Raw genomic sequence first — 27787 nt, 5'->3', positions numbered from 1 at the left:
ACCTGTCCTCTTCTCATCAGGCACTCTCTCTCCTTGAACCCTTTCTGACTGAACACAGGCTGCTTTCATATTCCTCAACAGGCCCAGCTTTTAGTAACATGACTCCCATCGTGTGACCCCTTGACTCGTTCCTTTCACCTGGGAAAGCAGGATACATGTAACACAGGTGAGGCTGAACTTCGAATTCTTTAAAAGGGCCAGGCTCATGCCATGACAGTCTCCCTAAACCCAACACTGCTATTTCCATTAAGGAATGTCAACATTGGGGGAAGACACAAAAAGGACCCCGTGACTATTCTTACTGAACCCAGCTCTGAATTTCTCCCAGAAAGGTCACACTCACCCTGCTGCCCCTGCGGCGTTTGTGAGATGATAAACTGTGCTGGCTGCAAGTTGGTTGTTGGATGCACCAACACAAACTGTTGCAGGTTGAGATTCTGCTGTTGGAGCTGCTGCAGGTGCTGCAAATCCTTAATGAAATAAAGAGGTGTGCATTAATCATTCAAATCAGTCACAACTCCTGAAACATTTGAAATATCTAGGATTTTTCCTCCTAGCACTGGGAGATAAAAGGGGATCTAGCACCAGCATGTTTGCTATTGAATAACTTAGATTATTCTTTCATTTCTCAGAGTAACCATTACAAGTGCTTCATTGACATACGTGGAACTGCACACAACACAGTTTACTAAATGCCCCAGTAAAGGACTTCCAACACAGTAAAAAATTAGCAGCATTTATATAAGGTTATGGGTCTGTCAGCATTTCCATTGTCAAACTTCTGCTTTTCTGAGGTTTGCAGAATCTACCATCACTGACAGATGAAATAAAGGTTTAGCCTGGGAACTAGTGGGGTATTTTGGGGCGTGGGGGGTTGTTCAGTTTTTAAAACACAAATTTTAAGAAATCTGGAATGGCTATTTTTGAGCTAAAGGAAGGCAAAAAGAAAACAAAAATAGAATTTGTTAGTTTGCACTTTGATCGTTAAATATTGGACAGAGTTAATCCATAAAGTGGACTAATCTATTTGAGTAGTTTAAAATAAAATTGCTTAGGTTACTATAGCAGGTATGATAGACATACCTGTAGTTAAGGCTCCAGAAAAACACTTTCAGCTATTATGATTCCTGTTTTCATTTACTCATTCATTTTGCAGGGTGAAGATTTTGCTGCTTAGTCTCTGCCTGAACAGGAATTTGAGGAATATCTCTTAACCTGTTCAAGCTGGAGTGTGAAAACACACAATATAGCTGTTTTTAAAAAATTCTAGCCTCATTTTCTCTTTTATTTCAGCAGTGATACACTAAAAGCAACTGAAGTTAGAAAGTTGAAGCCTGGCATGCAGATAGCCAAGAGGCATACTGCTGATCTTCTAAATGATTTCTGTTATTAATCTCATCATTACTAGACTGGCTTTTAAGGATTAGTGCTTTTGCTGAGCTTGAAAACAATTTGGTTTTGATTGGACAAACTTAAGAACATTTAAAAATTGAGTATTGAGCATGCAAAATAAATTTTATCATTAAACTGAGAAGTATGCACTTTAAAAACATATGCTATGTGTGGGTGTTCAAAACTCAGGAAGTGCGCATGTTCCAAAACTGCAACTTCCCACTTCCTGGCCAGCCTTCTTATTGTCCCTTTGCCCACACCAGTGTAGAAGATTAATTGAAAATTATTAAAATTAAAAATTCAACAAAATCATACCAAATTACAACCACAATTTGGGGGACGAAGGAACAAGAGTTCTTACAGATATTTTGTCAACTGCGTACTTATAAGGCTATATACATGTGCACACATGGAAACGAGTTCTTGGTCTACATTACAAATACACTGTAGCCATCATTTGGCCAACGTGTTCTTGGTAAGTCAGCAAGTATGCAATTTACCAGTGAGGTAGACAAACACTAGTTGACACTGACTGAATGATGCCTGTTATACAACTGTAGATTTTTACTTCAGTATTTAAATTGTGATCCCATTTTCACCACTTGCTTTCAAGAAATTCTGGAATCACTGCAACCATCTCCTCCAGTTCTCCGTCAAGTTTGCTTGTTCCAATTTTGCCAGAGATTCAGTTTATTTCTGTCCTCATTTAATAAGGCTATGACATCCAGGAGTGCTGGTAAAAAACAACTTTATTTCTTGGACCCAGACATATGATATGGGTCAGGATAACATAAGGTTAAACCTTTGTCACATGGCGGGGTAAGTATCCAGTACTCCATTGGTTACTGTTACAGAAAGGAATAGACAACTTCTGAACAGACCACCACCATGGAGAGCGCCTCACGACCACTTGGGTGTGAGGACCAGATGCAGGGGAAGAAGGAGGTGAGGAGTTACAGGGCAATGCAGGAAACCAAAACATTCTTGGGAAAAGACACTCCAGGGGAAACAGAAATCAAGAGACCAAAGGATGCGAGATCCTGGGAACTGAGAGAGAAATGGCACCCTCAAAAAGGGGTGCTGGAGAGACAATCTAGAGAAGAGGGTGTGGACAAAGGAGGGGAAACACCAGAAAAGAACAGGTAGTCCACCTCAGGAGAGTTGGGGAAGAACCAAGAACAGATCTCAGAAGTGGGGAGAGCACTACATTTAAGGAAAGAGTGGGAAGGAAGAGAACAAGGCAGACAGCACTGAATCCAAGAGGCAGAGAGGTAGGAAAACATATGGATTTATTTCTTGCCTATGCTATGAAATCTAGCAAGTGCGAGACAGTTAAAATATGGAAGCTCCTGTTGGACATGGTTAACTTAAAACACTGTTGAGTCTCAATGAAGAAGGGAGTAAGCGGTGTTTAAACTACAGATCTGATTCTGAACTTGCACCAGTTTTACCCCAGTGTAACTCTACAGATGTCAGTGGAGTTACTTTTCATACACAAGTATAAATCAGACAGGACGCAAGCTCATCTTGTTCTCAAGCTGCCCTACACCCTTCAACTAGACTACTGTACCCTGGGAATGTAGATTTAACAGAGTTTAGTTTTGCAACTGCATATGGGACCCAATTATATTTTCTATGTTCATCTCATGAGAAAATATATTAGGATGTTTGGGAGCCTGTGACTGACTCTTCTTTGCACCTCCTCACAGCGTCCATAGTAGTCACCTACCTTTTTTTGGCTGGCTACGATCTTGGATAAGACCTATTAGGTCATGCAATCTCTTCCTCTGCAAGTGCAGGATTGTTCCCTACAGCATATACTCCATTTTTTCAATATAGCTTTAAAAGTTCCAAACAACGGGGCTTCCAAAGCCTAATAAACTTTATGCCAGAAAGTTTTTGATATCTGGCATAAATTTTCCTGTTGACATTTAAATCTCATTCCCACTCTAGCCTCATCTATCATGCTAGTTCCAGGTCTCACTCTAAATAATTCCTCTCCATCCTTGGCATTTAAACTCTTTACAGTATTTATAAATTTATCTCAGAAATACATGAATTTAAGGATTGGATAGAAAATGTATGAACTATTTTATAGTATGAACTCAGGTAATTAAGGCTGCATTATAATGCCAGAAGGAACAGTTAAGGTTGCCCTTTCAACAGTAATTTCCACATTTCATCATTTTTGAATGCTTAATTGTGCAAACTTAAAGTTGCACTAAAACAGGTTTTTTTGGATTTAACGGTTTGGAAATCAGTTTACATAGTAACATTTGAATTGGCACAAAATCTGGAAACTGCACCAAACAAATCATGTCAGTGGCCAATGTCGCAATGTCAGAAGTTGCACTGAAGTATGTCATTTGTATTATTAAGTATCAGAGAGGTAGCCGTGTTAATCTGGATCTGTAAAAGTAGCAAAGAGTCCTGTGGCACCTTATAGACTAACAGACATATTGGAGCACAAGCTTTCGTGGGTGAATACCCACTTTGTCAGATGCACGTAGTGGAAATTTCCAAAGGCAGGTATAAATATGCAAGCAAGAATCAGGCTAGGGATTTATACCTGCCTCCGGAAATTTCCACTACATGAGTCCGACGAAGTGGGATTCACCCACAAAAGCTTATGCTCCGATACGTCTGTTAGTCTATAAGGTGCCACAGGACTCTTTGTGTTTGAGCAGAGAGAGAAGAATAGAACAATACTACAAATGGCAAAGTAGTGATGATTTATTTATTATAATACTTGACAAGTTTCTTTTGTCATATACCATTGGAGCCACTATGCTGCAGCTCTACATCATGGGAACGGCATAAAGAATCAGCTATCATAAATCCAGGACAGGCAGTACCCTTGCAAACCACCAGAGGGTTAGGAGAGCATAGGTGAGAAATGGTCTTGCTTTGAGTCATCTTAGCTGAGAAGTCAGAAACTTGATACAATCAGCACCATTCTCCCCATCTTCGTCTTGGTAACTAACATCTTGGCTGAGCCTTCTTTGAACTGGGAACCTCACCCTAGCTATGTTGCTGGTAATGCTGGTTGGAAGAGCTTGCTGAAGAGATGTGCCTCTCCGACTCATTCAGATTCTGTCATTTATGTCTATTCCTACGGCAAGTATGTTTTATTTTTCAGGTAATTATAGTACTATAATAATTCTCACTTTAATGACTAAGTAAACAACCATTGATCATGTTTTCCTATTCAGATCTCATTTTTCTCTATGAGAAACTTGTATTACATCAGCACGAGAACAACAAAAATTAGATAGGAAAAACACTTAGTAGGTCATCTGGTCTATCCAGCCAGACAACACAATTGTTTGCAGAGTATACAATTTATGGTATTTTGTCAAATCGGAAGAGACTTCCGGCACTTCTTTTAGGAGACTATTCCATGACTACACGGAATGATGAAGCTATTCCATCTAAAGTTCTCTTTTAGCTCCATACCATTACTCCTACTTATAACCCATGTACTAACCTAAATATTTCTCTCCCTCTTTGACATTTATTTCATTCAAATGTTTACCACAGATCTCAACAGAAGATGAACAAAAAGGTCCAGTATCTAGAGACCTCAAAACCTGGTACAATTATTAGTGGTACTTCTGCATCAGTTCAGCAGCAGCACCAACAATCTTACCCACATCTCCACAGTAGATTGCTTGTGTTGACTAAAGAGCACATTAAAGAAGCCATGCTTGTGCAATTAGTTAATTAAAATAAATATGGTAATCCCCCTGCTGCAGAAACCTGCCAGTTAATCAATTATTCAAGAATCAATTAAAACAAACAGTCAGCTATTTGGGTAATCAGCTCTGTGTTTACAACAGCAATGCAAATAAGCAAACCTGTGTGCTGTTTACAGATCAGTGTCAAGATGGATTGGAGAGCTTGGTCTCATCCATCTGCAACTGTAGAGGATACAAGTTTTCCAGTCTCTCTCAACTATGCCCAACACAGGGTTGCACTTTCATCTTACCAGGAAGCCAAGGGTCACACCTACATTTCATAAAGAGGATAGAATGCAATAAATTTATAATTACATACCAAAAATATATGTTAAAAGAACACTAACTGTAAAGTCAACAAACAGGAAATGCCAGAATTAAGACTGTCTGTGCAACCCAAATTCAGTCCCTTTGTGTATGTGTGTTATGATACAGTCTTTACTTGCACAATCACATACTACTTCTTCTATAGGATTGCGGCCTTGTTCAGTGCACAAGATGGACCATGCTTGATTGATGAGCAGCTATTCAATATTTTGTTTCCTCCTTAGTGTGTGGCTGAAGGTCTTATTTACTGCACACTATTCAAATCCTCCTCTAAACACAGAATTAATTTCTACAGAAGCTACTGTATTGTGCTCATCACTACAGCATTTAAGTACTTCACAAACTTAAATTTTTATAGCACCCCTGTAAAATGAGGTGGTGGTTTTATTCACATTTATAGATGGGAAACTGAGGAACGAAGAGATTAAGGTAAAAAGGTACCCATCAATTTTTGGTACCCAATTTTAGATGCCTAGAACCTAATTTTTCAGAGTACCTAGCATTATATAGCAGTTCACATGTTCAAAGCACAGTTCAGAGTTGCAGCTGATGTTAATGGAAGTACTCAGCACTTCTACAAATCAGCCCCCATGATCGCAAGTTCAGCACCCACAAAATGAGAAACACAGTTAGTGATCATCTGCGAAAAATTTGGTTTAAGTGACTTGCCCAGAATCACATAGGAACTCTGTGGCAGAGGCAAGGATAGACTTTAGAATTCAGTTCTGCAGGGGGAGCATTCAGCTTCCCTAACCATAACATTGTTGTCCTTTCTCTTCCTGCAACCTCCTCCCTCATTCACTATCCACCACCTTCCAGCTTCTGCAACAAATGAAGCAGGGGTCCTTCAGACAGCAGACACCTTTATTACGCAACCTTGAGTCAACCCCAGAGCAGTTCTATCCTGGGCATTGAATGAGACAGGGGTCCTGCAGAATAAGTGGTATGCAATCATGTAATTAAAGACTAGATCATAATGATTATGACACGGAGGCAAGCTTAATACTGGCATTCCCTAATTTCTCAGTGCTTATTTTTGCAGTCTTAATAATGTTCTTTTAACATAGTTTTATATGTAAGTTTCTGAATTTACACTAAAAAACAAATTTCATCCTGTGGCATCATATTGACACCCACATGGGTCATCAGCAGGGTTGCAACATTTAGGTCCATTGCACAGACCTTTGCCACTTCAGATTATGGTTTAACTGATAGCAGTAGTAGGTTCTCATGCTTTATGTGAACCAGTACTAGAAGAGGATGGGACACTTTGTGGGTTTCACAGATATCTGCTGACAGCAGAGGAATGGAGAGTGTCAGGAATCTTGGATCCCATTCTGTGGTGGGGAGAGGAGCATGCTCCAGTTGGCACAAACCCTTCTGCCCATTACTCCCAAGTGTGACCTCTTCTACCTAGTCCCCTCCAACCTGTCTCTGTTCTGTCTCTTCATCCCAGACCTATTCTCACCTAGCCAGTCCCAATATCCACTCAAGTTTTTCATCCCAGTCACATTCTCCTTGCCCATCAAGTCTTAGTCTGACCTATCTGGACTCCTAGTCCCAGTCTCCTCGCTCAGCCATTCCCAGTTCCCACCCAACACCCAGCTCTTTTTCCTGTTTCCTTACTCAGTCAGTCTCAATCCCCTACCCGCTCTTCCTGGCTCACCTGATCTGTTTGTCTTCACCACCTGTCCTCCAATCTCACCTCCCCCACATTCCCTATCCCCAATTTTCTCACTACACTCCTCATCCTATCTAGTGTCCTGTTCATCTGCCAACCTAAACTTCTTGTCTCAGTCTCTGCCCACAAAGTTCCAATTTACCCCAGCTCTTTGCAGATCTCCTTTCCCCCACTCTGCTCATTCACAGTTTAAGTCTCCATGCCCAACCACTCCCAGTCCCTGCAGCAGACAGGCCCGGTCTCCACACCAGACTCCTAGGCCCAGTCTCTCTTCCCGAAACCCTTTGGCCAGCCTCCAATCCCAATGTTCCCCTTCCACCTCAATCAGGCTTTGTCCAAATTACTCCCTCCACTCCTCCCGCAGGTCTGGCTCTTACCCTCTCTGCATTCAAATCAGGCAGCTTCCTCCTCCATCTTCAGCAGGGAGTGATTGAAAGCATAGGAGAGAAGTCTCTGGGCTCTCAGTTCCAGTGACCCAGACTATAGATCCAAGATAGCCTAGTGCAGCCCAGAGCTGCAATTGTAGGGAAAGTCCTGCCCAGCCCCAGGTTGGCATTTGTCAAGTGTGGATGGAATCTCTGGGGAACTGAACTGCTAAAATCTAAGAGTCTACTGAGTATGTCAGAACTGCAATTTTTCAAAACACTGATAACTTGCCCAAATGTTGACAGATTTTCACAGAGGCAGCAAAAACAAACAAAAACAAAACACAACTGTGACCCCACTTCCAAATTTCAAGCCCTGCTCCGAAGCATGAGGGAGCTACGGATTCTCAAAGAAAAGGTCACCAAAAAATTTTAAACCTGGTCTCAGAAACAGCTGCACAATAAGTGGTGCTACCAGCCAGTACAGCGTGTGGAAACTATAGGACGCAGACAGGTTAAGATAGAATATTGCATGCTAGGAACTTTTATTTCCAGGAGACTGGACCTCCGTGTTGAAGATGAGGCCAGCAACAGGTTTCATTAGAGAACTTTGTGATCCACATTTGGTTACTCGTGTCTGGAGGGATCTAGAGACCTCCATGCTGTACATGTTAAGCACAGAATCAATGGTGCCTGGTTCTCCACAGTAGACTATGTCTACCTGGACAGATCCAAGGACTGCACTGCCACTCCTGCCAGGCACATACTCACTTTGGCTAGGAGTTCTTCAGAAGTAAGGGTGCCAGACCCTTAGTACAAGACTTCAACCTGGGTGGATCCAGGCACCAGAATCATTTTGGCAAGCAGTTCTCCAGTGACAAAGGGTGCTGGATCTCTGATGCTGGACCTGATGCACCAGGACGGATCCAGGAACCTTAGAGACACTGGCATGAAGCACAGAGCCGGTGTGGTAAGTTAAGTCCAGCACATAGCTGACTTCGCATGAAGAGCCTTCCAGGTCAGTGGGGGTACAAGGCCACCCTCCTGCTCCTCTTGGTCCTACAATTCCCATTCCATTACCCCCCCCCCGCCCTTTGTTGGATCATATTAAAGAAGTTCTGTATTAAAATCACAAATGAGTTTGATTCCCCATAGTTTAAATTCCAGGGTATTACTAATTAAGAGGTCTCTTGGTTTTTGGTACCGTTTCTCTCCCTCTACGTGTGAAACTTGCAAGCTGCTAATTGCGTTAGTACATTCTAAGACAGAGTCTGTTCTCAAAGCAATTCACACAGAGAGAGACTCAAAGCAATACTCTGTAACAGAAACAGCACCCAGAGACTCCCCGCCCTTTTGTTGTATTAACAATTGTGATTAAAATAGAGATAGAAGACGTATGTGGATGGATGCTTGGTGTGGATAATAACTGAATGATCAGGGAGGTGCCAGCCTAAGAATCCAGTGACCATTGGCTGAAGAAGGCGTCAAGTGGAAATAACCAGAGGACCCCCGGAGGGCAGACTGGAATCCACCCAACAGCCTCAAGAATGGGAGAACCAAAGAACAAGATAACATCTAGCAGCACGGAGCCGTCAGGAATGTGCTATCTGCTGATTGATTCAGCAACAGCATGAAGAAGCAATTCCCATAGACTGGCATAGGAAAAAACTCCTATAAAAATGGACTCGAGAAAGTGAGAACTTCGGGGTCTGATTCTGCAAACCAACTTCCAGGAGCATCAGATGAGCATCTGACAAGACCCTGCTCCCTCCTCATGTCCAGGCCACCTGGACAGTGCTTGGCATGAACAACTCTAACGCTGGTAACCATGATAACAACCTTACAGAACCTGTGTGTGTGTTTGTAGGAATGAATGTGAGAATAAATATGAGAATGAATGGAATGTTATAGCTATAACTAACAGTTTCTATGATTCTTTCTGTATTCACAATAAATGTGGTATTTTGCCTTTTCCCCTTTAATAAGATCCTGCTGGCTTTTATTTTATTGGTATAACACCTTTCTTAAGAAAAGATAACTAACTACAAACAAAAATAGGCCCCAAAAGGAAGAAAGTGAAAAATGAGGGAAGTGTTGAGGACAAGGTATGTGACAAAAGTTTGTGGCACCATAAGCAGTGAAATAGAACTGAGGGGTAGTTGGGGACACAGCTTTTTAGATCCCCTGAAGTCCTCCATGAAGGGGTGAGGTAAAGGGAGGAATGAGTGATCCCAGCGGACACTGCTCAACAGAAGGTACTGGAAGCCTACGGCACAGGTGCCTTTGATCCCCCAAGTGAAAATATACAGAAGCCACTTGAAGAACAAGTGGATGTGTTTTTTCAGGTTAAATCTCCTTCCCTCAACCCACACAAGCCCCAGTGCTCACCTGTGCAATCTGTATTGGCTGAGAAAGAGGAATCTGCGTCATCGGCGTCGCAGCGGAGGCCGAGATGGTGGCACCTGCAGCGCTGTGCTGCTGACTGGCTGAATGCTGCACTGCAGCCGCCAGCAACTGCGCCTGTGCCTGTTGTAATAATAACTGCTGCTGGGCTGGCGTCAACGTGAGCTAGAAACAATTAGAACAAAGAGTCATTAACAGCAGAAAGAATTGTTCCCAATTACAAACTACCAGCTCTTAATCAGGTAACAGACATTGGCTAACCTGAACACCTTATGTAAGGGCAGCTGGCTACTCAACATAACATAGCAATCAACCTACAACACAATTTTGGTAGAAGCATTGAAACTTGAAGTGTTATGCTGCAACCAGAACCTGAAGAATCATGTAAGTTTCTCCACAGTTCTACTACAAGGTTCATGCAAAAAGGTAATTAACTAGCATGCAAAAAGAATCAGCCCTGACAGGATTTGAAAGGAAATGTACACCGAACAGAACAGCAAGTGATTAGCCAGATGAAAGAAAAGCAGGAGTACTGGCTGTGGCTATTGAATGAACTGATAACACCCCAGCTGCTTCACATTAGCATGAATCCCTGCCATATTCCATCATTTCCATTATGCCCTAAGATATAAGTGAAGAACATGAGCTCCATTTGTTTCACTCCAAGTCTCTCCTCCCATCTGCCTTTTTGTTTTATTATTATTATTATTATTAACAGAATAGAGTTGGCAAGTTTACATCCCTTCATCTTCGAAACATACATTATCTCTATGAAACAGGTGGCTAGCCTCTCCTTTACACGGAAATGAATTCTGATGTCCACATTTAATACAATCCCCATCCACATAAACCTGGAGTCTGGAATGCCGCAGTACTACAGACATTCATCAGACAAAACAAAAATGACTTATTTAGAATAGGTTTTAATAACTTTCTTCCACCACATAATTTTTGTTGTTGTTGAAAGCAAATGTACTTTAAAATAGTAAAATACAAATTAAATTAAACAAAACCAATTAAATGTGGGCCTGGATAATTTACACAGCTATTCTATTTTGAGGATTCCACAGCAAACGGGACTGAATTAGACATGGCACCGTTCAAGTTTGCAGGTGACATCACCCAACAATTTAAATCATAGACCCAATGCATTGATGGAATAACCTCCTAATTCCCCATTCTTGGGCAAAAACCTCAATCTGAAGAGCTGATGAAATGGAAATAACCTCTCCAACCAAAAACCAATCCACTCTCAAGTTTGTTTTTCTAATTAATTTTAAACACTTCTGGGAGTTGCAACAATTTCACAAGCACAACTACCCTTTTAAAAAAACAAACACCAAACTGCCACACCCCCAAAACTTTATTATTTAAAACAAACAAAAAACTCTAGAAAATTCAAGACTGACAGGTAAAATGGAGGGGCTGAATTCTGTGAAGCATAAGCAAAAAGGTTGATGATATCTAAAGATCGAGTTGCTCAGAGAACACAAACTTTATGCCCATTGCAAAATATTAAAAAAAGTTAGGGGATATAAACTGCAATAAAGTTCCCATCACTTTTGCTACACATGTACCAAAATTTTGACATGGTGTTTCCCTCTTATGCTTCTGTATGGTCCTGCACTGAAGTAAAAACATGGATTTTCTGATATCCATGACTTCTACAACAGGCTAATGTCAAACCTAGAGTTTTGATTTCATTGCAGGGTCAAGTAGGAGAAAATAACAGGAACCAAGAAATTCCAATATTGTAATACAAATTTCTCCAAAAAACATCAGGCACTAAGAACTACTGACAAGCAGACTGCTTTTTATATAAAAATGTTCTTGCTCCCCTCGCCACCTGTATGAAAGTTCCTCTTTAATGAAATGACAGTAACCTTGGACAGCCACTCTACTATCTGTTTGGTGGGTGATCCTAATCGGATGGCAAATTATGGCAGTACTGCCAGTCAGGAGGCTTACTACAATTCTCTTGAGTAAACCTTACCCCGGTGATCTGTCCTCCGGCCAGCATGAGCTGGGTCTGGGGTATGGCCGCCTGCACTGAAGGCTGCTGGGAAGGCTGGCTTGGCTGCTGGGTGTCCCCAGATTCTTCATTAGATTTAGACTAGGAAAAAAATATAACTCTTTATAGTGTAAAACAGATGTTAATGTATACACTACTATCTCTACACTGTACATCAAAATCTTTCATCCGCATACAAAAAACCCTTGGGTTCATTTTAAGAGTGGGTTTAAGAAATGGCTCTCTTTCTGCCCACCATCTCAACTATGACTGCTCCAACATGTGTAGCTAACACAGTTTAGGGTTAAAAGAAAACAAAACACCCAGTTCTTTTGTACCTGAAATATTTTCAGGTATCACTTTGTTTGCCGCAGCATCATTGAAGTTGATGTTACTTTTTACCACAAAGAAAAAATATTTGCCCACCACAAAGCACTTAAAATTATTCACGGACTAAAATCCAGAACAATGGAGTGAAGGGAGTATATGTTTTTCAAACATCTGCATTAAGAACATTAAGTCAACAGAATGCTAGCTAAACAGGGGACTGGTTTGAAATGCCCTCAGATGCTTCACTAAATCTAGTAAGAAGCCAAACACAAATTGTCTTAAAATAAAAAATTTAGCATTTATATAGCTGTGCAGTGTGTTTTACTTAAAATCTTTTTTTTTTAAATGGAGAAGAGAATACGGCAGCCATGAGGAAGGAAATGCAAGAAAGTGTCTGAAGAGGAAAGAGAGGGTTTTATGGTAATTAAAACTGGTTATGCAGAGCATTAAAATTCTGCATAGATTTGCATATTTTCCACCACCTGTTTTGGGGACTGCAGAGCAGGCTAATTAACATAAAGCCTCTGATTAATTCTGCCAGTCACTGAGAGATAATCACAGCATAGGACTGTAAACATTCTGCACTAGTGATACAGCCTGTTTGCCAACATCTCTCTCAGGGATGGAAGTTTACCATGGCAACCAAGGCAATTTTCTGCCTCCTTTCTCTTAAAAAGGAACATCACTGTATCTCCCCTTCTTTCTAAAGCATCACCACATGTAACTGGGTCCATGTTCTATTTGGCTTCATGGAATGCACTATCCCAGTTCTTTAGTATATTGCAATATTGAAACCAGTTTTCAATAAAACTACATCCCTTTCCCCTTTCGGCATGTTGCTTGAATATTGTATTGAAAGGAAGCAGTAGGTTGATTGAAATGCTATGGAACATTCTGCATCACACAAAGTTTGAATGCTTTGCTATACCATGCAGATCAATGAGGAGCAAGTAGCCCAGCTTATTTTTAAATTACTAGGTATAATTTACTTGATGCTGTAGGAAACCCAAGCGATCCACACCAGCAACATTAAAAATCAATGCTACATTGGCCCCCTATGTTCAGCTTCCAAAAACAGTTTGCAAAGTAATCTATGATTAAAATAAGGCTGAAATCAAGGAACATGTGAGATTATTGGAGTTCGTAATGCAGCATGAGAAATATTTACAACAGCTCACTAACCTCTGACACAAAATTATTAGTACCAATGCATTAACCAGCTCCTATTGCGGACCATCACCCAGTCTGGTCTGCAGCTGTGAAACTATTACTACTCAACCTCTCTTATTTTACAAACCCAAACAAACATAATTAGAATGGGACAGCTTGCAGCCTGAAAACTATCTTTAAAAAAACAGATACTTGACGGAGAATGGGAGAAGAAGGGGCAGTCCTTACCTGTACATTTAAGGACTGAGCAGCAGCCTGTAAACTTGTTCCAGCGAGCTGGACCTACAACACAGTGCAAAGAACTGAGATGAAGTGAAGTAACAGTCATATAAAGCTTTGAAAGATAAAACACAGACCCCCTAAAGCATTCTGCAATAGCTGAAAGTAGGGGTAGTGCTAAGAAATATTAGACAAGTCCATATGGACCTTGCACAGTGTTATCTGTCCACCTGTTACTGAAAAAAGATTCTGTCAGTTTAGGATCTCTGGGTGTTGATGTGATTCTGACTATGAACGGACCGTTTTGGGGTGGATGAGTCTTCTTTGGGAAATACAATTTTTATGCAGAAATTGCCTAAGTTTTTAAAACAAAAACCCTATTAATCATTTTCCTAACTTCAGAACAGACATTACCCCAAATATGCATGCTGCATTCACCACGTTCCTTACATCACACAATGGGAATTTACACATGCAGCTGGATCCTCATATACCCATAAAAACTGTTCTCACACATCAATCCACCACCCAAGCACTCTCACTGTCCCTAAACACTGCAAAAAGAAATTACATACAGAGGACGGGATACCCTTAACAAGGGCAGCATTGACTGAAGTGTACTCAAATTCAAATTCAATTTTTGAGATTGATTACCTGGTCCAATACTCCCAAGAAAGCATTGGGGAGAGGCAGGGGGCAGGAAATTGAAATGAAAGCAACATTCCAGAACTTGGGATTTTTAAGAGCAAGATAGAGACAAAAATATTATGAACAGGAAAAAGATTCTCTCTCCTGTTACCACATAAGTTATATGTTCATACACTGTAGTCAGCTTCAACAACCCTCTTCATGTTACCATCATCAGCATCATTCCTACTACGAAGGAAGAATGTTACGTAATTGCCAATTCTTCCAAAGGGCAGGATTATAGCCTGTAGAATATTTCGTCACTGACCATGCTTGAAATCCACTGCTCTAGTGGGAACCAGGAAACACAATGAGTACAAGAATAACAAATAATCAAATGTGGTGCGCTGTCCTTTAAGAAAAGGAAGACATCCCTACACTCAGATGTGTTGCATGAGAACAATAACATATTTAACTTTACTTGCTTTCCTGTTGGCTCTATGTGGGTTGGGGAGCTTTAGTTCAGATCCAGGTACAAAAATTCCATGCTGAGGCAGCTCTGACCTTGCAGAGCCATCTCTTGAAATGTTTCCTGCCTTCCTGGGTGGCATTCTACAAGATTTTCTACATTTCCTCTGTCGCCAAACAAAATTTCTCTCTAGAAAAGCCCCTCACCCTCAAATTGTTGCAGTTAAGTTTAATTTGCCTTGCCTGTTGTGTTCTGAGATTTCAACAACATAAAATAGCCCAAACAGCATAATTATAAACTGCTGTCCTAGTGAAATAGCCTGGATAGAATTATTTTTACCTTTCTCTGCACTAAACGTTGACCTTACAAACTTAGGTCTCTTAAGTGCAGCCAGCACACACCTGAACATAGATCCTGTTGTTCTCTCTCTCCGCCCCACCCCCACCCTCCTATGTACACACTTTCCTGTTAGAGTATTTTATAAGACTGTTTCTGAATGGCACCTTGTATTGTATTTGGCATTGGTCAGGTGTAAAGAACTCCATCTTGAGAATAATCACAGCTGTCACCACTAAGAATTCCTAAACTGGAAGATACTAATAGTTCGTATCTAAGGTGGCAGCCAGTCTGCCACTGGCCATTGCCAGATGCATCAAAAGAAGGCTTGGAGATTTCTTGAAACTAGAGATTCAAGAAATGCAGCATACATCATCATCACAAAGAAAGTTATGGTCCTAGCAACTTTTTAAAAATAATTTTCAGGGCAAGGTGACAAAATACTGTACTGATAAAAGTTATTGATTTCAGACAAGTTCACCTGACAAATGAACATTAAAACAAGCTGTACTGGAAACACAAAAGACCTTCAGAGCTCCTGAATTTGTACACATTACTGACATGCACATTCAGGGTGCTGAGAGCGAAGTGTGCAAGAAAGGCATTCTCAAACAGCCTATTGGTTCAATGTACTCAAACATTCACACTAAAAGAAAAGGAGTACTTGTGGCACCTTAGAGACTAACCAATTTATTAGAGCATAAGCTTTCGTGAGCTACAGCTCACTTCATCAGATGCATATCGTGGAAACTGCAGCAGACTTTATATATACACAGAGAATATGAACCAATACCTCCTCCCACCCCACTGTCCTGCTGGTAATAGCTTATCTAAAGTGATCATCAGGTGGGCCATTTCCAGCACAAATCCAGGTTTTCTCACCCTCCACCCCCCCCCCCAACACAAATTCACTCTCCTGCTGGTCCATTGTGTAAAGAGTTGTCACTTTGGATGGGCTATCACCAGCAGGAGAGTGAATTTGTGTGGGGGGGGTGGAGGGTGAGAAAACCTGGATTTGTGCTGGAAATGGCCCACCTGATGATCACTTTAGATAAGCTATTACCAGCAGGACAGTGGGGTGGGAGGAGGTATTGGTTCATATTCTCTGTGTATATATAAAGTCTGCTGCAGTTTCCACGATATGCATCTGATGAAGTGAGCTGTAGCTCACGAAAGCTTATGCTCTAATAAATTGGTTAGTCTCTAAGGTGCCACAAGTACTCCTTTTCTTTTTGCGAATACAGACTAACACGGCTGTTACTCTGAAACATTCACACTGTTATTCCACAGGTCTTAAGTAAACCTCTATCCTCTGGAAAATTATTATTTTGTGACAAAAAAAGTACTGAATGCTCAATACAATAAAATGGCAGCTCTGCGCTCTTAAAAGTGAACATAAAAGCCTGAGTACCTCAATTATACTATAACAATTGTGTAACCCCAGACCCTGAACACACGGGGTCAGCCAATTAGCTCCAGTAATTTTAAGTTTAAACTTGGTGCCAGGGAAGAGAAAGACATTTGTTCTCAAACCCTAAGTGTGATCAGACACCCTACCTCTGAAGTATAGCTTTGACTCCATAAGAATAGGGGCTGTAGAGAAGCAATGAAGGGAAATAGAAGCCTGAATATCTTAAGGAAAACAACTCCATGAAATAAATCTTCCTAAAAATCACTCAGAAATTTGTAGAAACATATGCTTGTCTAGTTCCATCATTTTAAGCTTTCCTTGAGCATGGAAAGCTACAGGAGGATTTGAACTCTGTACTGGTAGCCCTCACTACCACTTCTCCTTTCTTTGACTAGACATTGACAAGTTCCAGGTCCAAGTTGGGACAGTTACTGGGCAAATATTCTTAAGAGAAGAAACCAAGTCTGGCCTTGTCTTTGGACACCTGTGATTCTAATGGACACGTTCCCAAAGGGAGTAAACATTAAATCCAAGTGGCCTGTTCAGTTCCAGAGTATTCATTTCCTACGCCCTTCATCAGATTTTTGAAAGAACTATGAAAGGCATATGGTGTTTTAATTATAGGTACTCTCATCTGTAATATGGCTCTGTGGTGGCATCTGTTATCTAAAAGTTCCCCAAAGAGCTATTTTCCAATAATAATTCTCAGAGTATTTGATATGTGGGCTACAGATCAGTACACATAATTCATGACTAGCCTCCAACATTTAGCAGGCAGAAAAAAAAAAAAATCTCACATCCTACTCAGGATGACAGTGCTCCCCTGCACTACTCAGGTTCAGCTGCCAACTGTACAGAAAAAAAAGAATCTTTCCCCATCCATTTCTTTCCCAAACCACCTCCAGTTTAGAATGTGTCTTGGTTTTACCTGATGAAGGTGTCCAAGGAAGGCCTGAGCCTGGGCTGTAGAGATTGCCCCTCCAACGGGCACAGGCTGCTTCTGAAAGTCCAGGCCATTTGTCTGTGTGCCTGAAGAGGCAGAAGAAATTACAAAACTGTTGAACAGGACTCAAAGAGAAATATTAAGAAATTTTAAATTAATTCTTGCTGAAGTCTCCTGCTACTCTGGACTTCTAACTCTTAATTCCATGAAACGTTCTCCAATAACAACAAAGGTTTGAGTCTCCCCAGAAATGAAAGCAGCACGGTCACTCCCAGCAATTAATATATACTATGAGCCAGCTAAACGAGCAATTTCATAGCCCCCTTAATGCCTATCATCTTGATCCCCCTGCTCTATCAGTGCTGACAATGGTTTCATAAGAGGATGCTCTGTAACTGTATGTGCCTAGGGTTAAGCTCACAGTTCAGTTTTGCAAGTACCCTCTACCTAATAGCTTGCTGCTCATGGCAATTTTGAAGTTCAGACTTCTGCGAAAAACAAGGGTCACAGTGGTAGTAACACATAATACCTACTACTTTTTCATCAATAGATCTCAAAGCGCTTCATGTTTAAATGCATTTAAGGTAAAAAAGCATTCTTTTCAAGAAAGTGAAGGGTGAACGGAGAAGGCAACAGGGAAATGCTAGTGCCACATCTGCATTAGAACATGGGGACATAGTCCTTCTGATAACTATATACCAGTGTCCTGATGAATGTTTGTGCAGAGGTCTTGTTACGCTAGATTGCTCTTGTTCTATGATCTTTTATCCACTTTAAAATAATTTAGAACTGATTGCCTCTTTGCACTCTCCCCCCACCCCCTTCCTCCCAGAAGGCCTGGAAGAAGGGAAAGCCCAAAAGCTAATGCTGGCACATCTGGTTGAGAGAAATGAAAAGTATTGGAAACTTTTTTCCAAGATATTGTCAAAGATTTTCTCTTCTGCTAAAGAACAGCTATACCGTGGTTTCAGGAATCATTCCTCCATGTTAAGTGAAGGCACTAGAATAAGTATTGTAGACAACTGTTTTGGTACATTGTTGGTATCATTACCATCCACTACAACATCCTCCTCGACTACTGGTGACTATGGCAAGGGATATTTCCAGTTTATAAAACTGCACCCATGTTCTGTAGCAGATGACACAATACATAGATTCCAAGGCCAGAAAGAACCACTGTGATCATCTAATCTACCCTCCTGTATAACATGGGTCATAGATTTTTCACAAATTCCTAGTGCATGTCTTTTACTAAAAATCCAGTCTTGATTTAAAAATTGCCAGTGATGGAGAATCCACTAGGACTCTTGCTACATTGTTCTAATGGTTAAGTACTCTCACTGTTTAAAATGTACACCTTATTTCCAGTCTGACTTTAACTAGCTTCAAATAACCTCTCTACTCTTACTCAAGATTCCTGTTTATACATCCAAGGATTACATTAGCCCTTTTTGGCAACAGCATCACACTAGGAGCTCATGTTTACCTTATTATCCACCATGACCACCAAATATTTCTCAGAATCCCTGCTTCCCAAGACGGAGTCCCCCATCTTGTAAATATGGCCTACATTCTTTGTTCCTAAATGTATACATTTACATTTAGATTATTCAAATACGTATTGTTTTCTTGAGCCCAGCTTACTGAGTGATCCAGATCACTCTGTATCAGTGACCTGTCCTCTTCCTTATTTACTACTCCAATCTGTGTGTCATCTGCAAACTTTATCAGTCATGCTTTTATGTTTTCTTCCAGGTAATTGATAAAAATATTGAATAGCGTAAGGCCAAGAGTCGATCCTTGTGGGACTCTGAGAAACACCCACTTGATGTGATTCCTATTTACAATTACATTTTAAGACCTATCAGCTAGCCAGTTTTAATGTATTTAAAGTACACCATGTAGATTTTATACCTTTTTAGGGTTTTTTTTTCATCAAAATGTGGTGCGGTACCAAGTCAAATGTCTTACAGAAGTCTAAGTATATTACATCAATACTATTACCTTTATCAACCAAACTTATGTCATAAAAAAAGATATGAACTTAGTCTCAAAGGATCTATTTTCCATAAACCCATGTTGATTGACATTAATTATATTATCCTCCTTTAATTCTTTATTAATCGAGTCCCGTATCAGCTGCTCCATTATCTTGCTTGGGATCGATGTCAGAATGACAGGTCTATAATTATCCTAATCTTCTAAGAAATGGGGTGACTAAAATGAGAAAAAAAACAATGTGCTTAGATTTGGAGGAAATTTCAGTAGGATCACTGTACTGCTTCATCCTAAAAGCTATCAGATTTTGTCTCCGGGGATGGACAGGTGCTCAACTAATTCATGAATGCCCATGGCTTATTATAACAATCCCTAACCCACTAGCCCCCCCTTACTGTTGTATGACTACAGTGATATTAACAGGCCACTTCACCTTGAATAGTCCCTTAGAATATGTGCTAACTACTTATGCTAATCTGTTCGACCTTCTATTTAGCTGAAGGGTTCTGTGTAGCGCGAAAGCTTGTCTCTCTCACCAACAGAAGTTGGTCCAATAAAAAATATTACCTCGCCCACCATATCTCTCTAATATCCTGGAACCAACACAAATACACCACCACTAAACACCCTCTCCTGACCCCCCACTTTATTCAGATTAAAAATTATGGCTAGCAAACCTAAGTTATCGACTAAGTGAAAGAGATGCAGTTGTTATATCAGCGGACTTAGGCATCATTTTAAAAATCAATGAAAGCAAGTGTGGCTTATTTTCAGGAAAATCAAGGAGGCAAATAGTTAGGCTTGGGAGGATTAGATTTTACTGGTAAATATCTGTAAGCAAGACACAAGAAGTAATTCTTCCACTCTGCACTGATTAGGCCTCAACTGGAGTAGTGTGTCCAGCTCTGGGTGCCACATTTCAGCAAGGATGTGGATAAATTGGAGAGAGTCCAGAGAAGAGTAACAAAAATGAAAACATGTCTAGAAAACATGACCTAGAAAGGAAGATTGAAAAAATTGGGTTAGTCTGGAGAAGACAGAGGGGACATGATCACAGTTTTCAAGTATGTAAAAGGCTGTTACAAGGAGCAGGGAGAAAAATAATTTTTCTTAATCTCTGAGGATAGGATAAGAAGCAATGGGCCTAAATTGCAGCAAGAGAGGTTTAGGTTGGACATTAGGAAAAACTTCCTAACTGTCCGGGTGATTAAGCACTAGAATAAATTGCCTAGGGAGGTTGTGGAATCTCCATCATTGGAGATTTTTTAAGAGCAGGTTAGACAAACATCTGTCAGGATTGGTCTAGATAATTAGCCCTGCCAGGAGTGCAGGGGACTGGACTAGATGACCTCTTGAACAGTAGCGTAGCTGGGAGGGAGCAGGGCAGTGGCCCCTCCCCCACCAAACAGAAGAGGTGCCTTTTTAATTCTTTGACGACTCCAGTGGCGGGTCAGGCGGCGCTCCAGGTCTTCAGCAGCACTTTGGCATCGGGACCTTCACTTGCTCCGGTCTTCGGCAGCACTGAAGGACACACACCCCGCCACTGCAATGCTGCCGAAGAGCGGAGCGAGTGAAGTGCTACTGAAGACCTGGAGCACCGCCGGGTGAGTACTAGCTGATGGCGCCTTTTTTTCATCTCCACTCCCCGTTTTCTCCACCTGGCTACGCCACTGCTCTTGAGGTCCCTTCCAGTTCTATGATGACTGTTGGGGGAGGATACACGAATGGGACTTTTGCACACACGTTGTGATAGTCTTGCCATCAGCTGAGGGATTGTTTTATGCAGGTGGGTATGCAAAGAAGCATATTTAAACTGTGTCTGGTGAATAAACAGTTCTGAGCCACACTGGAAGGCAGCACATTCGGAGTCTTGCATGTTCTATGATGAAGGTGCTGGCTGCCCTGTGCCCCAGCAGCTGAAGACAGTTCTTTATCAGAGTTTGGGGACTGAGCTGAATTGTGTTGGCTATGCTAGAAAGAGCCACAAATCTGTGCAGAGGAAGGTAGGCTCTTGCTGTTACTGAATCAAGATGTGCCCTTATTTACCCTAAGTTTTGCACAGGGGTCAGAGTGGATTTTTGAAAGTTTAATTGAAGGCCAATTCGAGGAAGAAATCTGTGGCCTCAGAAGTTGCCCGAGGCATCAGTTTCAAGGAGCGGCCTTTCAGCAGCCAATTGTCCAGGTAAGGGAATACTATCTTTCCTGTTGAGCTGTGCTGTGCTGCTACTACTGACATGACTTTCTAAAGATCCTCAGAGCAGATGACAGGCCAAAGGGGAGCACTTGGTATTGAAAGTGGCCCTGATCAACAGTGAAACATAGATATTGTTTGTGGGATAAGAAGGATCACAATATGGAAATATGCATCTTGAAGATTGAGGGCTAAGAACCAACCCCCTTGCTCTATTATCGCTGCAAGAGTCACCATTTTGAATTTTTGTGTCTTCACATAGGTGTTGAGTAGCCTCAAATCTAGGATGGGTCTCCTAACTCCACTCTTTTTTGGTATCAGGAAATACCCTGAATAACCCCCCTGCCCTCTGTGCTGCGGGGGGGACTGGTTCTATAGCTTTCATGCATAAGAATCTATTTCTTGATGAAGCAAGGTCTTGTGAGAGGGGTCCCTAAAGAGGGACAGGGAAGGGGGATTTGTAGGTGGAAACGTAGTAAAGTAGATGGTGTATCCTGTGGAGATGATCTCCAAAACCCACTTATCTACAGTGATTGTCTCCCAAGCCTGCCAGAAGTGGTAACGGCTATTGCCAAAGGGAAGAAGGCAGGTGGATTGGTGCAGATGAGGATGACGGTAATTTGGGCCCTCGACTAGCCCATCAAAATTGCTGCTTGGAGGTGGAAGGATGCAAGGCTGAGAAGTGGACGATTTCCTTCTCTGGAATCTGGGTCTCTTTTGATGCAGTTCACATGGCTCCTGGGAGATATGAAATTGAGCAGAGTAGGCTCTCAGAGCCATCTGGGACTTGCTGAGCTTCCTTTTGTAGGTGTGTGTATATAGATACCAATAAAATGCAAGGCAGCCCTAGAGTCCTTTAACATTTGCAGAGATTCATCCATGTTGTCCAAAACCAACTCAGACCCATCAAAAGGAAGGTCCCCCACTGTATTCTGGACCTTTTTTGGAAATCCAGAGAGCTGGAATGAGGAAGCCCTTTTCATAACTACTGCTGTAGTGATCGAATGGGAGGCATCGACACAGGCTTATAGAGATGCCCAGGCAAGTAATTGTCCCTCTGTAATAAGAGCCTGGAATTGCTCCCTGTGTTCTGCCAGTAAGCGGTCAACAAAAGAGTTCAGTTTGGTGTAGTTTACATGATAAAATTTTGCCACTAGTATGTGGTAATTGCCGATTCTAAATTGTAAGGAAGCTGAGGAATAAGATTTCCTACCCAGTAGGTCCAGACACTTGTGCTACCTTCCACATTCATTAACTGCGTTGAGTACCAAAGAGTTAGGTGAGGGATGAGAAAATAAAAATTTGGAGTCCTTTGCTGGGACATAATATTTCTTATCTGCTCTCTTGCACATAGGCAGAATAGTAGCTGGAGTGTGCCAGATGATCTTTGCTGGGTCCAGAAGGGCTTTGTTTATGGGAAAAGCTATGCAGGTAAATGAGGGTGAATGGAGGATATTAAGCAGCTTATGATGAGGTTCTTTAAGCTCCTCAAGAGAGATCTGTAAGGAGTCAGCAATTTTCTTGACCAGATCCTGGAACTGCTTAAAATCATCTGCCCAGGATGGCGGAGGAGGCATGACAGCTTCATCCAGAGTTGAAAATGAGATGCTGGCCACAGGAGAGACTTCCTCATTGGCTCTAGCTTTCTGCTCCTCAAAGGAGATGGTGATAGCATTTTGTGCCACAAGTAGTTATAGTTTCAGACACTTCCGGAAAGGGGCCTCCATAGGTGTGATGAGGAGAACCCTGAATTAATATTTGAGACACAGAGGCAAGGTCTTCATTGGAATCCTCTTCTTATAAATCACTCTGGAATGGTGGGGCACCTGCAGAGATCTGAAGTGAAACCATTGGTACCGGATGAACTTCAGGAGATCGACGTTCTTAGTACTGACAGCACATCAGAGCCAAACAGCAGAGAACTAGATGTCTCAGATACAGCCAGGTCCCGGGGAAAACAGAACTCCTGGGGTACTGAGTGTGTTATTGGTTCAAGTCCGTGGTCTGCATCGAGGTGATGATGGTCGAAGGCACTGATGGTTCCGTGGGTCTCCAGCACTCTGAGGGGAGTGTGGTCGGAGCCCAAGCCAGCTTCTTTGGTACCAAGGAAGCAGAGGAAGAGCTTTCCTTGCTGCCTCAGTCTGCCAACTGTACCAATTATCTCTCCGGGCCTGAAGCTTTGCAGTCTCTCAGTCTAGCAGTATCCTGGGTACCTGAGGAACCAGCAGCCTCACGGGTACTTGACTGAAGAACAGATTGTGCCAAAGTGGCTGAAGACACTGACAACCTTGACTTTTTAAGAGGTAGATTTCCCTACCTCGTGAGCCCAAGGAACAGCACTGCATGGGCGAACTGTCCTCGGTTCCTTCTCAGCCACCTCGGCCTGAGACAGAGCTCTGACAGTTGTACCCGTTGAGACTTCCTCAATGTTGTCCTCATTTCTTATTCTAGTAGTTAGAGTAATGCTACTACAAATAGTCAGTAAGTACCAGTAATTTTAGCTTTCTAGTTTTAAAAAAATTTAAAAAATTCTCATATATAGATACTAGATAGTAGTTCTTGTTCACTGGGAGGTTCTGCCCAGTTCTCCCGGCTTCAAAAGTCTGTTGTACAGGGAGGCGATCCGGTAAGTGATAGGCACTCCCACTGCATCCATTGCCTCAGGTAATGCACGTTGCCAAGAAGCATACCTTCTGTCTGGCACTGAAGTCCAGAGCCAGAAAAAACAGAGATAGAACTTCATCTTCTCATGATGGAGAGAGCTCGCCAAGCCTGACTTCTGATCCAGGCCAAGGGACTGTACACCAGTCTCCACTATATCAGAGCCCCAAACCTCCAGGACCTCTAAAAGGAAGACCACAAAACTCCTCTAAGAAGTCCTCCAAGGACTGTGCCCAGGGCTCACCAGGCAGGGAATCTACCTCTATAAAGCCGAGGTCGTCATTGTGGTCTTCGGCCACTTTGGCACCATCTTCAAAGCTGAACAACAGATTGATCTATTCCCTCCATCACATACATTGCTGCATTAATCAAACCACCATACGAGACATGAATGGCAGTCACTCAGATATTCCCAGAGTTAGCAGTGAAAGATCATTGGTGGATATTGAAGAGACTTATACCAGGAATACTGATAATTATACTATGCATCTGTTTAGTGCCTTTCAATAGAAGGAAAAGTTTTACAAAAGGTGTACAAATACAATCACTCTTTTAGAGATAGGAAAAACTTAGATACAGAAAGTAGCCTAAGATTACGCAGCAGTTCATTTATAGAATCAGGACTTCTGATTCTCTTCTCATGCTCTAGACACCGAATATGCTGTCTCCCCTCTACTTGCATCTCTCTTATAATACACAGATATAGTAGACTAGCATCCAGGAACACTGGAAAATTGTAGTTGCAAGAAGATTATGGATTTTGCAATTTTTCTCTTTTCTACAAATTTAAAACATTTATTCAAACGTAACAAAGCTTTTACAGTACTCCCCACTGCAGAGTTACCATGGAAAGCATGAATCAGAAAACAATTTCTGGCCAAACAGTGGTAGCAATTAAAAAAGTGTGTTATGTTCAAAGGCCTCTGAGACAATTTAAAATATTAAAATTTTACCCCTCTGAAATAATTTACTTCAATGAGCTATGAAGTTTAAAGACTAGGGGTCTGATGACAGTCTTTCTATAGACTCGAAGGACTTTGGATTAAGCCTTAATTTATGTTACTAACATTAAGCATGGCCGTCAAAACAACTAGTACAACAGCAACAAAATGAACTTATTTTTAATGCTCACCTGCTCTTTTCTTCAAACCTTTCTTCAAGGACCTCTGATAGACCTCTAAACCAGAACTTTCCTGTTTGTCAAACAGTCTAGACTGGAATAAGCCTGAGGTCTACCCTGCCTTTTAACCTTCATGTTTGTTCAGTTTTCCCTCTGGGAGGGAAGGGTGGTAGAGAAAATTCCCCATATCCTTATATGACCATCTAAAAACTGCACTCAGCTGACCTTTGAAATTTCAGATCTGTTTTCAGAATTCTTACAAGTCTATAAGGCATGAGTGTTTGGCTTTAGTTTCTTAAAATACAAATCCCTCCACAATTTCTGAATGCTCTATGCATATCAGACAACACAATTTCCTGAGCATAATTTCTTTGTAGCAATTACAGCAAAGTGCCTTCACCTCCAGCCTGGACGATGGACACAGATTCCAAGGCCAGAAGGGACCAGGTGTGATCATCTAGTCGGACCTCCTGTTATAACACAGGCCACAGAACTTCCCGAAAATAAATTCTATAGTACATATTTTTTAGAAAAAAACACCAATCTCACTGACTCCTTTGTTCCAAAGCTTCATAAATATAACTTATTAAAAGGGTGTTATAAAATGACCAGACCTCAGTCTTATATTTGGAAATCCAGCAGAGTTATCCCACTTTGCTGCCTGGTTATGCTTTATGTGAGGTGTTGCATAAATGATTAAGCTTACTTGATAATGTAGCAAGATTAATAGATTTGTCAATGTGTGTATATATAAAATATCTTTGTTTAGAATGTATAAACCTGGTTAAAGATGAATTACAGATTATTCAAATCGTATGCAAGTTCTATTTTTCTTTGGGAACAGACCGGTCTACATGTGCTCAACAAAAAGTCCATAGTCACCCTCTCTACCTTATGACAGCAGTGAGCAGTCACTTTGAGGGCAACCTGGTTCAGTCCCACTGGAAACAATGGGGGACTGCAGCCATCTTTGCAGATGGTAGATAGCGGCTCCCCAGTAAAGGATGTAAGGCATCCCCAAATGTTTCAGTTCTTTCCACTAAACCACACAATCCTATGAGAGTAGAGCTCCAAGGAAGAGGAAAAGGTGGTTAGGTAAGTGTGAATATATACAGGAAACACTCCTGACAAACCACTATTGTAATTAAACAAAGCATTTTTTCTTCCTTCAAGGTATCATCTTGCATATTCCCTCTTGTGAGGTTCTACCTAGCAATATATTCCCAGGAAGGTGGGATGAGGCATTCTAATTAACTGTCCCCTCCCAAAGAAAGCATCAAATCAAGATTCCATGTTAGGAGAGAACTGCTGTGTAAATGTGTATACAGGACTCCAGATAGCAACCTTACAGATTTCTAAGATGAAATCATTATGGAGGCATCCCATTAATGTTGCCTGAAGCTCTGGTAGAGTGAGTGCCAAGACTCTTAGGTACTGACTCCCTAGCTAATATCTAATGTCTCAAAGCATGGCTTACTCCATTTAGATAGGTGCAGAGCAGAAATGGCATTTTCTTGATAGCGATCCTCAAAAGGCTACAGAAAGTCTTACTAACTTTCTAAATGCCTTAGTCCTATTCAAATAAAAACTGGAAGAACTCTTTAAAACTAGGGTATCGACTTTTGTTTCTCCTACCCTTAGGACACAGTTTTGTTTTTGGGAAGAACACTAGGACCTTACTTGACTCTACTACTGAATTTCCAATTTGCCACAGAAAGAGAGGGTGGGGTGGCGTAGAGGGTCGAGGGGGGCTCGCCTTAGATTTTAAATCCAGTTTGTAGAGTACACAGGACCTTGCTCCTAAGGTGCTAGAAGTGGGGCTCTGCTCCTGTGAACCTCAAGAAGTTCATGAGAGAGCTGGTGAAATGAGACTGCAGCTGGCATGGATTTTGAAGCTCAAGAGACTAGAAGGGGCATGAAGGGATCAGAGAGTCCCAACTCCTACTGTGCTTAGGAGCTAAACATGGAAAACTCATGCTGCTTAAAGACAGTAGACATGGGGCCCAATTCTTCTGAACAATAGCAGTTACTATCCTATCTCTCCAACCACACGTCCTATGGTGCGTGGGGGTCAAACTCTCAATGACTCCATGCCATCTTGGTCAGTGTGTGTGAAAAGTGGCAGTGGACATGGGGCTGGGGAAAATGCCACATAAATCCAGGGTGCCCTAGGTCTAATGTGCTTGACTGCACATGTCTACACTGCAAAAAAACCCAAATCAAAAAACAAAACCACCAGGACTGGTCATAGGAAATAGCTTTGGAATGAGTGATCAGGAGTTGATTCAATTTAAATTAAATGGAAGGATAATCAAAACCAAGTTATCAACTCTGATTTTGTATTTCAAAAGAGCAGACGTTGGGAAATTAAGGGCATTAGTTAAAGCAGTAAATTG

General features: G+C 41.5%; 1 protein-coding gene across 12 annotated transcripts in view; it reads right to left on the bottom strand.

Annotated features, from left to right (window-relative positions):
• POU2F1 (POU class 2 homeobox 1) overlaps positions 1 to 27787 on the bottom strand; it is a 175047-nt gene that overhangs the window by 55856 nt on the left and 91404 nt on the right. For 5 of the 12 annotated variants that reach the window (XM_073304768.1, XM_073304781.1, XM_073304787.1 and 2 more), the window contains 5 exons: positions 17407 to 17507; positions 13645 to 13698; positions 11899 to 12018; positions 9891 to 10070; positions 344 to 470 (listed from right to left, as the gene is read on the bottom strand). In XM_073304768.1, coding sequence (XP_073160869.1) covers positions 344 to 470; positions 9891 to 10070; positions 11899 to 12018; positions 13645 to 13698; positions 17407 to 17507 — 582 coding nt within the window. Of the gene's footprint in view, positions 1 to 343; positions 471 to 9890; positions 10071 to 11898; positions 12019 to 13644; positions 13699 to 14456; positions 15587 to 17406; positions 17508 to 27787 lie in introns of those variants that run through there. The other 7 variants (XM_073304816.1, XM_073304795.1, XM_073304824.1 and 4 more) reach the window with 7 other exon arrangements.

This window comes from Lepidochelys kempii, chromosome 1, assembly GCF_965140265.1.
Source record: "Lepidochelys kempii isolate rLepKem1 chromosome 1, rLepKem1.hap2, whole genome shotgun sequence".
NCBI lineage: Eukaryota > Metazoa > Chordata > Testudines > Cheloniidae > Lepidochelys > Lepidochelys kempii.
The sequence above is the reverse complement of the archived record's forward strand: the minus strand, read 5'-3'. Positions and strand labels throughout refer to the sequence as shown.